The following is a 15870-nucleotide window of genomic DNA, read 5'->3' on the forward strand; positions in this document are numbered from 1 at the left end:
ATGGGAACCTTAGATGGCCCCGGAGACCCGGTCGGTAGGGTGTGCCCCGCGCCTGTTGGGACCCGCTTAGGCCGAGAGCTGCTTATGGTGTTCTGGGGTTCAGTGCCCACTCTGCACCTGGGGTGGCTTCACACCTGGGAACCCCCAGTGGGTGGCACCCACGCAGCATGCGGACAGTCAACCCCCAAGATGACACCAGGGTATGCCAGGTCGGGCCCCTGCTCAGGCCTGGAGTTGAGCCAGGTCTCTGGGACCCACGTCCTGCTCCACAGACACAGGAGGGGACCATGGGAGGTCCCCAGGGTGCTCCGAGGAAGTCGCTTCTGAAGGAGAAAACCGAGAATCAGACCCGTCTTCCACCTGCGTGGGGACGGGTGCACGTGGACATTCGTTAGCGTCACCTTTTGTGGTGCGTGGACTCTTGGTGGCCGTCGTGGGACTAGGAACCCCGGAGGGACGGGCAATTGGGGACTATTGATGAGAGAAAATTCCAGAGTCTCGGGTACGACCCCAGAAGGGGAGCCCCGCGGGGCTGAGTGGCCAGGGCCAGGCCTTCTGTGATCTGGCCTCCTGCCCGCCCCCACGCTCTCCCCGGTGCCCGTCCTGCGGTTCAGCCTCCCGGCTGCTGCTGGGGCGTTCCCTGCCCGACCCCCACCACTTGAGCGTGGACAATACGTCCTTCCCAGGATGGCCCCGTGCTCCCCAGGATGGCCTCGTCCTCCCCAGGATGGCCTTGTCCTCCCCAGGATGGCCCCGTGCTCCCCAGGATGGCCTTGTCCTCCCCAGGATGATCCCGTGCTCCCCAGGATGGCCTTGTCCTCCTGGTGGATAGACCCCCGCCTGGCGTCTTGCTAGCTGGTGTGGCCGTGCTCAGTGGGGGCTTCTGAGAGCCTGGTGCCCCTTCTCCCTTCCAGAGAGCTCTGAGGGGTGGGTGGCTGCAGGTGCTCTCCTGGATGGGGGGGGCAAGGCCAGCCTCTGAGGCCTGGTCACTGCCCACTCTGCACTTGAGCAGCCGGTGCCCCGCGGACAGCCCGCTCCTCCCATCTGGGCTCATGGGGGCTCTGGCTGTCCCACCTGGGGCCTGTGCGCAGTGTCCCCAGGGCCCTCGCCGGGGTGCTGTGCTGGGGTGCGTGTGGCAAGGACAGATGGGCGCTGGGAACCTCTTGGCTGAGTGGAGCCACTGGACAACTGAGAGCCTGGGCGTGTGTGCACACTGGACGCAGCAGAGGGGGAAGGGTGGGACCCAGGACGTACCGCGCCCACGCCACCCCCCCCCCCGCGTCAGTGAGGGTTCCTGAGCTTGTCTAAGGCACTGGGCAGCGGTCAGGAGATGGGGAGCCTGCGAGGTCCCCTAGGCTGTGGCCCTGAGGGTGAGACCTGTGGGGGAGGGAAGCCCTGAGGTGGGCAGCCGAGCGCAGGCTACAGAGCAGTGGTGTGGCGGAGGCCGGGGCATGGCGGAGGCTGGGGCATGGCGGAGGCCGGGGCATGGCGGAGGCTGGGCAGCCTCCTGGACTGGGTGTCAGCTTCAGAGGGAGAGGACTTGGGCTAAGGAGGACGGCGGAGCAGGAAGGTGACAGGGAGCCTCTCTCTCTTCATCTGGGCAGCTCCACCCAGGGTGCCTCCAGGTGATGGAGGTGGAAGAGGTCCGGGTGACGTCAGTGGTCCCTTTCTGAGGCCCCGGGGTGGGGGGCGTGCGTCCTGCTCCCCCTCCAGCTCAAGACCTGAGGAAGCCCAGGGAGGCGGGCGGGGCGAGCACCTTAGACCTGAGTGCCCACAGGCGCTGGGGACCGAGGGTGACACTCAGAAGTGGCACTCCTCGCCCACATTGAGCACTTCAATGCGAGTGGCCCGGCAGCTGATAAGGGTGGCCCATCGTACTGATGGGGACCTGCTCCTGTGCCCAGCCAGAGGCCTGGGACCTGCCCAGCTACCCCCCTTCTGTGACCTTGAGGGGTGAGGGTGGCGCCCCAGGCTCCGTGGAGTGTGCCTCCCCGGGTAGCTGCCGGTGCCGCGGTCCTCCTGGTGCCCGCGGTCCTCCCGGTGCCCTCTCTGAGGGAGAGGGACACGCTGGCCTGCTCTGCTCCTCTGCTCATTTCAGATGCTCCTCCAGGCCACTGGGGGCCACGCGCTGCCCAGACACCGGGGACCTCAGTGGCCAGGACGCGTGGGCCTTGTCATTTGCTGATGAAGTCACATCCCCAGGCGGCTGCGGCGAGGGCTGAGCTCTGGAGGAGGGCGGGGGGCTGCAGGGCCATGCACTGAGCCGCCTGGTGGACACCGAGGGCCACCCCGCCCTCCCCAGAGCCGACCTTGAGCTTGGGAAAGAGTCAGTCAAGAGCTGAGGACGGGTCCAGGAGGCCAGAGAAGCCGGAGGTGGGTGGGGACTGTCACAGTGAGGAGGCAGCCCCAGGAAGGGGGAGAGGGAGGCACAGGTGCCGAGGCCCTGAGGCTGGGAAGAGCATGCGTGTGTGTCACAGGGACCCGCGTGGCTGGCCTGTGGGGACTGTGGGGACCGGCGGGTGGTGCAGGGGTCGAGGTCGCAGGGGGAGCCTCGGGCTGCCTCCGGGATCCAGAACGTCCCCCCATGTGTCTCCCAGGTGAGGTCCGTTTCCCTCTTGATGTGCCTGCCACCCAGAGCCGTCACCGAGGTCTGTGTCACCTGCCCCCTGTGGTGTGGTGTTGGTGTTTGGTGTTGCTCGGCGAGCAGACCTGGAGGAGTGTCACCAGCCTGTGGCCAAGCTGGCAGGAGGCCGCGGTGGGCACACCTCTCCCTGGGGGCCGCGGACACCCTGAGGCCTGCGAGGAGGGGACACTGCGCTCTCCTCCGCCTTGTCCCCGGGGACTCGCTGTCGCAGGGTGGGATCCCAGTGCTGCGGGACCCTGGGCAGCTGGCGCCGCCCTCCTCCTGCAGGTGGGAGGGGGCCCGGGTTCCGGGCGCGGGCGGAGCTCCTGCGCGGGGTCCTGCAGGCCGGGAACGGTTCCAGGGGTTGGCGGAGCCTGGGGCTGTGGCCTGGGGTCCCCTGCTCACTCTGCCAGCCGCGAGCGAGCCCTCAGACCTGCCCTCGCACTTTATGTGTTTATCTGTGTTTATCTGTTTGTTTATTGGTACCAGGGATTGAACCCAGAGGTGCTTTACCCCTAGCCACACCCCAGCCCCTTTTGTATTTTATTTGGGGACAGGGTCTCCCTGAGTTGCTTAGGGCTCGCTCAATTCCTGAGGCTGGCTTTGGACGCATAATCCTCCTCCCCCGGCCTCCCGAGCCGCTGGGATCATAGGCCTGGGCCACTGCGCCTGGCAACGTCCTGACCTCCGAGCTGCCTGAGCTTGGAGCCTCCACATTCTGATCTGTCATGTGGGGGTCGTGATGGCACCTGCCTTGGGTTTGGGGGAATAGATGCAATGTCCCTGGGGAGCGCCATCGGCACGCTGCGCTCCTGGCTGTGGTGGCAACCGCTAGGACTTGGCCGCGGGGTGGACGTGCTCAGGGCAGTGGCAGCCGTGGTGGTGCCCCGAGAGCGTGGGGGGCTGGGGACTCTGGAGGCTGGGCGGGCCCAGGGCTGGGCTGGACCTTGGGAATGAGGTTCTGTTCCGGGGCTGGGTGGGGGTCCTTCTCTGCACACGTGGAGGGAGCTGCAGGAGAAGCGGGAGCACCTTGAACCGTCCCCAGAAAACGCTGTGCCAGCACCGCGCTGCCTTCTGACGCTGTCCCCTTCTCCCCTAGGGCTCCTGCGGGAGGAAGTGTCCCGGCTCCAGGAGGAAGTCCACCTTCTCCGGCAGATGAAGGAGATGCTGGCCAAGGACCTGGAGGAGTCGCAGGGTGGCAAGTCCCCCGAGGTCCTCTCGGCCACCGAGCTCCGGGTCCAGCTGGCCCAGAAGGAGCAGGAACTGGCCAGAGCCAAAGAGGCCCTGCAGGGTGAGTCACGCCCGGGCTGCGACTGCCCGCCCCGCTCCGGCCCTTCCTGGGGTGGGATCCCGCTTCTCGCCGGGTTGGCTGTGGCCCTCCTTCCCTCCTGCAGGGTGACCACCACACGTTGTCCATCGTGGCTGGCCGTGGGCACCTCTCTGTGGGGCACGAATCACAGGTGGGCGTCTCTGGTGGCCCAGCCTGCGGTCCCAGCAGCAGGTCTCTCTCCCAGCCCTCGGGGGCTGCAGTGCCCACCCTGACAGGACAGTGTGGCCGGGCTGGTTTCTCTGCTGCAGAAGCATCTGTGTCCCCTGCGTCACTCTGGCTCATGGCGGCGGGCTCTCTAGGAGGGGCTCGGGCCTCTCCTCACACTTCCTGCAGCCCGGGCCCGGGGAGGAGCCGGCAGGTGGCCAGGTGTGGGTGTCCAGGTGGCCTGTTCATCAGATGCCCATGGAACCCCGGCACCATGGGGCAGAGATCTGCTCTACACAGGACGGAGCCAGGGCGCTGTGCACCTGGCCGGGTTCCTTGGAGCTGGTTGGGGACCCGGCGGCACTTGGAGAACTGGGGCCTGAGACCTGGGCGGGGTCTGCCTGGTTCTCTTAAGCCCCTGAGTGTCTCTGCTCCTCCCGGGGTGCGCGTGGGGCACCACACTTGCTTTCTAGGGAGCCCGGGGAGTCGACATCCAGGGGAGCCCACCCCCGAGTGTCCAGTGCTCTTGATTGAAATCTTTCCGGTGTCCACGCTCCTCTCTGCGCTGGGAGTGTGTGTCTGTGGGGATTGCGGGGCCGTGGGGTGGCAGTGGTGTGTCTGTGGCCCCGCCTGGGTGGCATGCTTGGATGCATCTGGCCAGGTACACACGCCTGCTCATGTGCAGCCACCCAGCAGGCCCGATGGGTCTTGTGGGCCACCGCATGCCTGGCTACCAGCATCTCCTCGTGCCTTCCCTGGATGGAACCCCGGGTCCCAGGAGTGTCCGGTGCATGTGTCCCTGGGCCCAGGCTGTGCAGGCTGAAGTCCTGGGTCATTCTGAGTGTGACGGTCCTGCAGAGACTCAGGGCTGTGCAGCAAACTGCCCCACAGCCACCGTCCCCAGACTGTTCTGGGGACAGCAGAGCCTGCCTTCCTGGTCCTTGGCCAGGGTCAGAATCCCACCGTATTTGCTCACGGGGACCTGGAAGGAGGGGGTCCCAGGGGAGTCAGCCCAGGCTCCTGTACCCACCACTCCCAGCCTCTCCGCTGTTCCCAGGCCCGAGCGTGGGCAGCAACGGCTTCACGGGGGGAGGGACGGGAGCTAACCGAGGCTCTATAGAGGGGGGATCACGCACCCTCCTCCCTGTCACCCACAGTGAGCAGATTCGCACATTTGACCCCTTCTGTGCCGGGTGCCTGGACCACAGCCATGGCCAACTGTGTCGTCACCTGCTACCCGTCCGTGCCTACAGTCCTGCACATAGATGGACCGGAACACGATACAACAGAGCAGCCGTGTAACACACTGCATCAAAGTTACTTAAAACCTAGGAATTGTCTGCTTCTAGAATTTTCTACATAGTGTTCTCAGACCAGGCCACTGAAGCCCTGGGATGCAAAGCTGTAGCGGAGCAGGGCCTGCCGGGCACGTGTTCCCTCCAGCTCTGGGCTGAAGGTTTCCTGTCCGTCACCAGAGGCTTGTGGCCTCCCCCGGAGGTCCTGCTGACTGCTGGCAGCTCCTCTGTAGGAGGAATAGCGTGGGCGGCAAGGACTTGTCGGGAGCGCTCTTTATGCCATCGCTCTCCTAAGGGCCTGGTCGGCCACCTCCCCAGTCCTGCTGGGAGCTTTGACCCTCCACCTCCGACATCTGAATGAGGTTCAGGGAGGTTGGGTAACTTGGCCAAGGTCACACAGCTCCTCAGCAGCGGGGACAGAGACGTTTTGCAGGATCCCAGCCCACTTCATCTTGCCTCTGTGTGGGGTCCCCTGAGGCGAAGCTGGTCTGGTGTAGGAGTCGGGCTGTCTGGCTCAGCCGTGGGGATGGCAGGTGAGCGAGAGTGGCACACGGGACACAGAGGCTTCTGCAGCAGAGACCCCAGCTGGACCACTCACTCGCCCCGCGATCTCGTGTAGATTCCTCAGCTTCTCTGAGCCAGTGCTTTGCTGGAGGATAATGACTATGCTTACCACCGGAGCTAATGATAGCCGCTGCTCCCCAGGTCTCGAGGATTAAATGAGATGGAAGGCGCTTGGCTCAGCGCCTGGCACCATCACTAAGGACCATTGTACATACTTAGTGGTGATCAGGGGCAGGGGCTTGGCAGACCTCCCTGGATCTGCTGGGCGCTGTTGGCTGCCTAATTGGCATCAGGGTTGGCCCGGACCTGAGACTCCCTGGTGCCCCTGCAAGCTCAGGATGGCAGTGTTCTCCAAGGCCTGGGAGTGGGCACCTTGGGCCACCTGGAGCCCCCTGCCGGAACTCCCCAGGCATAAGGAAGAGGCCTCCTCCCCAGCCGCGGCCCACGGGGCGTAAATTGCCACCGATGTGGGCAGGAGGAGGGATTTCTGTGCTGGAATGAGGAGAAGGAGAGCAGGGGTGCAAGCAAAGCCGGCAGCAGATGTTGGGGTGATGCCTGCTTACAGCCACTGTCCCTGTGGGGAGGGGGAAGAGGCCACTCGGCATCCCACCCCCATACCCCAGCCTTGCCCTTGTGGTCTGGGCGAAACCTGCATTTTAGACGGGGGCTCAAGCCGACCCCGGAACGGCAGTCCACGTCCAGTGTGGAAGCAATGAAGGGAGGGAGCGGGGAGACCCCCTCGGCCTCCCTGGGGGTGAGTCTGGGGTGTCCGGTTTAGGGACTTGGTCCCCCAGTGAGCCCAGAGCAGAAGCCCTGAGTGACCAACAGGAACAGCGTGGTCACTGTGCCGCCGACCCCGAGTCCCCGCACGACCCCGTGTCACACCTGCGCTGAGCTTGCCCCCGGGGAGCCCCAGGTGTGGTGATGTCCCCCAGCTCCTCCGTTTCATGATTTCCGTGTAAATCAAGGCCTCACGGAAACCACGGTGATGAGAATTCGCTTCTTTCATTTTGTCGTCTCTGAACAGCAGGTTGAATGTGAGGAGCGATTTCCCACAACAATAAATACTCTGTGAAAACATAATTTTTAATGACTGCATAATGTTCTCCCAAATGGAGGGACCATGATTTATTTCACCGTTTTCCTGTTATTGGACATTTAAGTCATTTCCACCGTCTCTCTCTCTGCCATTATATAACATGCGACGCAACCCGCCAAGAAAGGTCGTGTGCGGAGCCTTTTCCTTTCTCCCCGTACCCCCCCCTCCCAGGACAGCCTTTTCAAACTTTCTGACCCCAGGAGCACGTGACATGGTCACAGCATCGAGGGTCCCACAGAGCTTTTGTTTCTGTGTCTAAAACTTCTATTTACCATTCTAAAAATTCAGACAGGGGGGAAATGTGCAACTGTTCAACCATTTCTCTTCAAACAATCATAAGCCCATTATCTGTCGGCATAACTAAGATCATTTGGTAATGAGAAGCCACTGCATTTTCCCACACATGAGCAGGGGCGTGGTCTTCCGCGTTTGGCCAAAGCCCTTGGTGTCTGGCTTCCTGGTGGCTGTCCCCAGCCGCGTCCCCCGACCCCAGTCTGCTGCAGTTGTTGTTTTGGTTGAAAACCTGCCGTCACACAGATCCGTGGTGGAGCCCAGGAGGAAGTTAGTTGCCTTATTACGTAACCCTGGACACCCCCCATGCCATACTAAGCTCACTGAGTGAGAGGGTATTGAAGGCTTGTTGCCCTGTGGAGTCCCAAACCTTTTTTGTTGTTGTTGTTACCGGGGATTGAACTTGGGGGCACTCGACCACTGAGCCCCATCCCCAGCCCTATTTTGTATTTTATTTAGAGACAGGGCCTCATTGAGTTGCTGAGGGCCTCACTTTTACTGAGGCTGGCTTTAAACTCACCATCCTCCTGCCTCAGCCTCCCGAGCCACTGGAATTACAGGTGTATGCCACCGCGCCCAGCCCAAACGGCATGCACTTATGCAGGGCTGCACTGATGTCCAGGCGATCAGTTTTGCTCTTCAAATGGATATTTTATCCCCATGTCATTTCTTTCCCCTCTCTCTCCCTCTCTCCCTCTCTCTCTCTGCAGTAAAGGGAATTAAACCCAGGGTCCTTGCACATACAGGCGCTCTGCCACTGAGTCACGTCTCCAACCCTTTTTATTTTCTATTTTTAGACAGTGTCTCACTAAGTTGCCCCGGCTGGCCTCAAACTTGCAATTCTCCTGCCTCGGTCTCCTGATCACAGGCCTGGGCCACAGTGCCCAACCTCAAACATGATTTTTTAAAACATCGTACATTAATCATGTGGAACATGTGGGCTCTCTGAGTTGTGCAGATCTCCCGGGGTTGATGCATTTCGTTATCCGGTATCAAAAGCGCAGGTGTTAACATCACCACCGGCCCCATCGGAAAGTCGCTAAGAATCGAGAAGCTGTTAAAGTCGGGTGGCAGATCAAGTGTGCCAGAATTCTGGTTTTTTGTTTTTTTTTTTTTGCTCAATTGCCTCAGGTTTATCCTTGAAGACAAACACTGTCCGTTGTTTTCCTAGAGGCAGCCGTTCACCTTAGTTCATTTATGAGTCTAGTTCTTTCCTTTGCCAGATGCTACCGCTAAGGCGTCTCATTCTTTCAAGCACAGATGGAAGAGTGGCTAGTTTAGCTTGCAACTTCAACAGACACACAGAGGTCTTTCAAGCCACCCACTGTTCCTTGGCATACAGCAAAAGAATCAAAAATGGGTATGCCATCTGATTAAAAGGCATGTAGTTGGGCGGTCAACCTTTAACAAAAATATTAATTTTTACTGCTTGGTCAGGGACATCGTCTGTGCGTGCACACGTGCTGCCGCTGCCATGGAACCCGGGGCCTCGTTCTTGCTAGACGTGCGCTGAGCCATATCCCCAGCCCCATGAAAGGCACCTTTGAGTAAAATGCTGGGTTTTTTTTTTTTTTTTTTGGTTTGTTTTTTAATGTTCGTGCTGTTTCACGTAAAGAACATACGGTTACTAACAAAGTTTGATGCAACCATCGTGATTTCCGCTAAGAGGTCAGCCATTGCTTTTGCTCCAACCATGAGATACTAAATGCAGTTTAAAAAGGGAAGGCACCTGCCACCAAAGCTTCTTGGGAAAGCCGTTTTCCTTGCAGCCCCATCTGTGTCCCTCTAGCACATGGACGTACCCTAGCGTCACCTCCCTCTGTCCCCTCACGGTGTTTATACTGGGCCTTCCTTCCCCCGACTCCCTGATGGTCACGGTTCCTTCCAGCCCATTCAGGCTGGGGCTCCTCCAGGAAGATCTGGGCCAACTTCCCCGCCCAGGGGGGAGGGAATGAAGGTGACCTTGAGACGGCCTGGACTATCTGGTGGACCCCGTGTAGTCACAAGGGCCCTTTAGGTGGACGGGCGGGGGGGGGGGGGAGGCAGAAGAGAGAGAAGGCAAGGTGGCAGCCAGCAGAGGCCAGAGCCATTCAGGGTGAGGACACAGGGAGTGGCCGCAGGCCAAGGAGCAAGGGGCGGCCTGCAGCAGCTGGAAAGGACAGGGAGGCCACCTCCCCAAGACCCTCTGAGCCCAAACAGCCTGGGCCACGCCCTGGTGCAGCCCAGCAAGAGCCGTTCTGGGCCTCCCCGAAGCTGCGAGGTCATTCGCCTCGTCCTCAGCCCCTCGATCTGTGACCATTTATCACATCCCAAGTAGAAAACTAATACCAGGCTCCTGTCCACAGGACTTGGCAGCCCTCCGTGCTGGACCACTCAGGGCTTAGCGCACAGGGGTTTCATGGGCCCTTGCAAGGCTGGCGCACTGACATGTGCCTGTCATCCCAGCGGCTCGGGAGGCTGAGGCAGGAGGACCACAAGTTCAAAGCCAGCCTCGGCCACTTAGTGAGTCCTTACGCAACTCAGCAAGGCCCTGTCTCTAAATAAAATATTAAAAAGGGGCTGGAGACATGGCCCAGTGGTTACATGCGGGTCCTTTGTATAAAAAAAAAAAAAACAGGCCCCTGCCGAGTACAGCACACGGAGCAGGGCAACGTGAGTGTGGCGGGCGGAGCAGCGTCTGAGGCTGCGTTTGATGAACCCACCCAAAGTTCTTCATCGGAAACCTAAGCCCCACAGCCGGGTGGTAATTCTTGCGACGCATGGCGGTGTGTTTGGAAGCAGCATCTTTGGGGGAGGATTATGGTTACATGAGGCACGAGGACAGGGTGCCCATGAGGACATCGGTGGCCTTATAAGACCGTGACGAGATGCCTGAGCTGACACATGGGGCCCACCTGACCATGGGCCACCCCGCCATGTCACCATGCAGGATCCCCAGACGCTGCACCATCCACGCACCCGGACATTCCAGCCTCCAGAACCCGGAGCTGAGCAAACCTTTCTTCTTTATAAATTACCCATCAGAGTCACTCGGTTATAGCCACAGAAAATGGACCAGACACCCGAGTGTCCAGGATGTCTGCCGAGGCCTGGCCCCGCCTCACAGTGCGGCACCTGCCCCAGGCCGGCCTCTTTGGCTGAAGGGTGTTTAGATAAATGGCCTCTGGGCTGGAAACCAGAGTCCCTGGGTAGCCAGCCCTGCTTTGAAGGGTTTCAGGTTGCAGCAGACTGGTGGGGGGGGGGGCAGAGGTGGGAAGTCCCTGTCCCTCCAGCCCCAGCAGGTGCACCTTTGGCTCTGCAGACAGGTGGCTGTTGAATGGAGGGACGTGTCACGTGCTGGGACGTCACCACGGCTCTGCGGGTGTGAAAAGCTCCTTTGTGTCTGTGTCCCTGCCCACCCCTGTGCCCTGCTCTTCCTCTCGTGTCTCCCACGGTTCATCCTTGGTGCGGTCGATGGCCTTGGGTGGCGTCCGTGTGTTCCCCGAAGCTGCCACCGTTTTCCTGGGCCCCCAGGTGCAGGTGGTGCCCTGGTGGCCCTCAGGGCTGTGCAGGGAGTCTTCTGCCCCCAGACCTCACGTGGAAGGCTCTTAGTGGTGAGTCTCAGAGCTCAGTGGAAGCTTCCAGAAAGTTTACCTCTGCAGACAGAACGTCTTCCTGACACACTTTCAGCTGATTTTTAATATTGTTAGCAGGTCCCCCCTCCCCCCAGGCTTCTTAAACTCCAGAGGGGTCCAGCTGACCGTGGTTCAGGCGGAGGACGCTCCTAGAGCCTCTGCTTTTCTGTCTTGGCTGTGCGCTGGGCCTGGGTCCCCCTCTTCCCCCGTGGCTGGAACCCCCAAAGGGGCACAGACTGCAATCTACACGGACTTAGTTCACGGTGGTTTTGATATTGGAAACGAGAAGTTTCCAGGCGCGTGCGGAGTTCCCGTAGAGACTGCTGCCCTGTGAGAGGCTACCGTCCTCCTCGGCCTTGGCCTGGTGGGTGCCGCTGAGGCCATCCCTTGCATGGTGTCCGCGGGTGCTCATCGGCCAAAGCAAGTCACGTGGCCAGGCCCAGCCTGGGGTGGGCAGGACCCCTGCAAGGCCGCTTCCTTGTCAGCCCTTCCTGTCCCCATGTGCCGCAGAGATGGCCTTTCAGAATCCGCCCAGTGCAGGGCTCTGGTCCCCGACGGTGGGACGTTCCAGCAAACTGTGGCTCCTTTACTTTTTATGGGACAGGTGTGTTTTCCCCCAATATTTAGATCGATGCATGCTGACGTGACCGCTCAGTTGCGTGCACCTTGTGGGAGGATCCAGTCCGGGTCATGAGCATGGCCCACATCTTAGGCCTGTGTCACTCCTTTGTGGTTGAACGAAGTCCTGTCTAGTGATTTTGAACACGTCACGGTCAGCTCCCCCCCGCTGGGCTGCGGGGAACCTGTCCCTCCTAACACTGGGCCTGGTGACCGGCCTCTCCGTCCCCTCGCCCGCTCCCCCAACCTGTGGTGACCACCCTTCTACTCTTAGATTCTGCATGGGACTGAGGTCACACTATGACTCTAGGGACCGGTGTCCCCGTCCTCCTCTGGGGCTTTTACCCCAGAGTCCGTGACCCCCTGTAAGTTGAAGGCCACCTGTACCGTTCCCTGACCCCTGAGCGTCCCTCTCAACCCCCCACCTGCCGGGCCCGAGTCCCCTCCTCCGGCCTCCGCTTGGACACTTCAGATCCAAGTCTCGGTGGATCCCACGGAGGGTGAAGGTGCTAACGATGGGCGCGCCCTCCGTCCTGAGACCCTGGGGACACTGCGTGGAGAGGAAGCATACCCTCCCGCCCGCCACCCCCACGGGACGCGCATTTTAGAATGGTTCGGTGGACCCCGCCATCTTCCCTGCGGGGGTGGAGGGAAACCCTTGCCCACCGAGGTGTGGACAGTCTTGGGGAATGGCCATTTCAGCCAACGCGGGTCAGCCCTGGCGACGTCCTGGGCGCCCCCCGTGGCGGTGCCTGGGTGCGTTGTCCCTCCCGACAGCCGTGGTTGGGTGGGTCGCTGTTTGTTCGCCTCAGTTTTCCCAGCTGCAAAGTGGGGAGAGGAGAGGGTCAGGACGTTTCCGGGGTCTCCTGGCCGGGGGTTCGCAGCCAGGACTCAGCCCAGCGGATCTGTTGGCTGTTCTTGGAGACATTTGAAAGACCTTCTCTGGCTCTGAAGGAGTGATGCTATCAGGGACAGGAAAACCAGAGGGCAGAGAGGGCCAGCTGGACCTGGGCTGCCTGCGGGGCCCCTGGAGGCCCCAGTGTTGGCTGACCCCTCGCCGGCTGTGCCCTGGAAGGTGTCCCTAGGAGCAGAGGCTGGTCTGGGCCACCGCCCGCTGCCCCCTGTCCTTTGGCAGTTCTGTGAAGCCGCTCGGGCCCCGGGAGATGCCAGCAGCCTCTGTCCAGCCAGCAGGGTCTGCTGACCTTGAACCTCGGCTTTTCCTTAGGGCCCCGGTCCCAGGAGGGGTCAGAGGTGGACCCAGCTGGACAGAACTCAGTCAGAGAGAAGCCAGGTGCTGGAGCTGCCCCCCGTAGGCCTGGACGGAGACCCCCTCAGACCCCCTTCAGAGTGGTCGCCTCCGTCCCACGTGGGCCTTTGGCCAGCCTTGCCGTCGACAGGGCCAGGACACGGCCTGAAACCAAGGCCCACACTGGCCTCTGTCTTGGGAGAAGTGCCTCAGCCTGAGCCTGCATCCTCCGAGTCGGCCTCTGGTGGTGTGGACTCTCTCCACTGGACACCAGGCCCAGCTGGCGTGAGCCCTGGCCCAGCGGGACCATGGACACAGGTCACGTGTCATGGGCTCCGACTCTGCTCTCCTGGGCTGAGAGGGGCACTGGGGGGTGAGCTTTAACGGGGCGGGCCTGGGGAGCGGCTGCGACAGAGCTTTACCCCGAGTCAGCAGACCTCCGTGGGCACCTCCTGGGCCAGCCCTCCCTGGGCTGTCTGAAGGCCTCACACCAGGTCCACTGCAGAGTGAGTTAGCCCGACTCCACAGTGAGGGGAACTGAGTCTCCAACAGAGTCCTGCAGCCTGGCCGTCCCGGCATTCGGATCTGAAGCCCTGAGCCTGACACAGACCCCTCACCACTGCATTGGGGTGAGTTTTTCAGTCTTTAGAAAGTCTTTCTAGCGTGCAGGAAATCCCACAGAGAACGTACTTGTGTGTGGGGCAAATATGGATAAAGGTCCTCTTTGCCAGGCGCTGTTCCGGGCACTGGGAGTGCATCTGGCAGCAGGGATCTATTTCTAAGGAGCTGCGTAACAAACAGGCCCCAGGTCTCAATGGTGTGAAACGGCCACCCGTTTTCTTCACTCCTGGTGATCTGTGTGTGGGCAGGGCTCAGCTGGGCAGTCCTTGGGTTCCACGTGGTGGCCAGGGCTCCCTGAGGTGTTCTGCTGGACAGCCACAGTGGCTTCTCTGAGGCGTCTGGTTCCTTGGCATGATGCTGGGCGCAGCTGGGAGCAGCCCCTTCAGGCCCCCGTGAGCACCCCTAGCACGGGGGTCAGCCTCTCTGCGTGGAGACACGGGGCTCCCCCGGAGGGTTCCAGGAACCGAGTTGCCAGTCACAAGGCTCCGTGACCCGGCCCACAAGTCACTTGGCATCGCTTCCACCAGATTCTATTGGTGACAGGCCAGCAAGACTCCACACCATAAAAACCACGTGGTGAGAGATTTGTCCATTTTTGCAAAAATACCATCTGCCACAGTGGGGAGCAGACAGGCCGTTAACCCAGCGCTAAGTGGACAACCGCAGGTGAGTTAGAGACTTGAATTCTGTGGGAGGAGAAGACCCCCCGGGGGTACGACGCGCTGTAGAGACCGGTCCCCCAGAGCCTCGCGGCCCCCAGGTGAGCAGCCCCATGTCCATCAGCAGATGAGCGAGCGAGGAGACCGGTTCCCCCCACGGTAGAGACAGCAGGACGCGGTTGGGTTTTTCTTTAAATTGTATTTTTTTTAAGTTTTTATTTTTTAAACTTGTTTTATTTTCTATTTCTATTTCTATTTTTTTTTTAATTTGCTGTAATTAGTTACACTTGACAATTGGATGCGTTCTGACACGCTCCTGGTTGTGCGTGACGTAGAGTTACACGGGTCGTGTCATATGCACATAGGATAATCATGTCCGATTCATTCGACCGCCACTCCTACTCCTTTACCCTCCTCTCCCTTCACTCCCCTCTGTCTGATCCAAAGTACCTCTATTCTCCCTCCTCACCCGCCTTGTTGTGAATTAGCATCTGCATGTCACAGAACATATTTGGCCTTTGGTTCTGGCTCGTTTCACTTAGCGTGATAGTCTCCAGTTCCATTCATTTACCAGCAAAGACCGTGATTTCATTCTTCTTTAAGGCTGAGTACTATTCCCTTGTATATCTACCACAGTTTCTTTATTCATTTATCTGTTGAAGGGTACCTAGGTTGGTTCCATAGTTTAGCTTCTGTGAAATGAGCTGCTATAAACACTGATGTGGCCGCGTCACTGTAGTGTACTGATTTTAAGTCCTTTGGGTCTAAATCTAGGAGTGGGATTGCTGGGTCCATGGTGGTTCCATTCCACGTTTTCTAAGGAATCTCCTTACGGCTTTCCAGAGTGGTGGCACCAATTTGCAGTCCCACTAGCAACAAAGGAGTGTCCCTTTCCCCACATCCTTGCCAACATTTAAGCATAAGCTTTTGATACGTGAGAATCATGGAGCGATCTCAACAGCAGAGCCCTGCCCACAGAGGCCTGTACAGATGTCGCTGTTCCCGTAAGAACTTGAGGGAATCAGGCTAGTTTAAAAGGGCAGGAGGGGATTTGGGGTCGTGGGTATGTTCACCCTCTTGACTTGGAGATGTTTTTGCAGGTGTAGCCATAGGCCAGGTCATGACAAGTGGCCCACTATGTATCGTGGGCCATTTATAATTAGAAACGCTGTATTTACAGAGAGTGTGGTGGGCCAGGAGCCCTGGGTGGTGTTTTGGTGCGGGGAGCATCTCAGTACCCTGCAAGTCATGTCACGGAGCAGCTTCCAGCTTTGCCTGCTTTCCCGGCATCTGGCCTTAGTGGATCACAGAGGGGACCCAGCCCCAGGTGGCCAGAGTCCTGGGGGTCAGGCTGAGTGTGCCAGGCAGCCCCCAGGACCAGGGGAAGAGCAGAGGGTCTGAGAGGCCCACCTTCCCAGACCAAGATCAGCAAGGTCTGAGGCTGGGTGTCCCGGGGCCTGGGCTGCAGCCCAGCTTTTGAAATAGCTCCGAGCACGTGAGCTGGCCAGCGGCTGGGCACTGCCCGGCCTCAGTGCCACGGGAGGCAGAGGAGGAGAGGCATTTTGGGCACTGAGCTCAAAGGTCAGACCAGTTTCACAGAGTGTTCCAGTTCCGCCTGGGGCCAGGTACAGTCGCTTAGAAAAGATGTTTCAAGCCAACGGCCTCCTGCGTGCAGTGGGTTTTGAAACCCACTGACACGTGGCGGGTTTGTAACTTGTGTAGTTTATATGTACGTTCTTGGAGTATTGTCATAAGTCAGTCCTGCG

The 15870-nt window shown here is 60.0% G+C and overlaps 1 protein-coding gene across 2 annotated transcripts in view; it reads left to right on the plus strand.

Annotated features, from left to right (window-relative positions):
* The window catches only part of Kazn (kazrin, periplakin interacting protein), a 331789-nt gene that overhangs the window by 235679 nt on the left and 80240 nt on the right, over positions 1-15870 (plus strand). For both annotated transcript variants that reach the window (XM_026410310.2, XM_026410312.2), the window contains exon 2: positions 3723-3914. In XM_026410310.2, coding sequence (XP_026266095.2) covers positions 3723-3914 — 192 coding nt within the window. The remainder of the gene's footprint in view (positions 1-3722; positions 3915-15870) is intronic.

Source organism: Urocitellus parryii, chromosome 11 (assembly GCF_045843805.1).
Source record: "Urocitellus parryii isolate mUroPar1 chromosome 11, mUroPar1.hap1, whole genome shotgun sequence".
In the NCBI taxonomy this organism is placed as follows: Eukaryota; Metazoa; Chordata; class Mammalia; order Rodentia; family Sciuridae; genus Urocitellus; species Urocitellus parryii.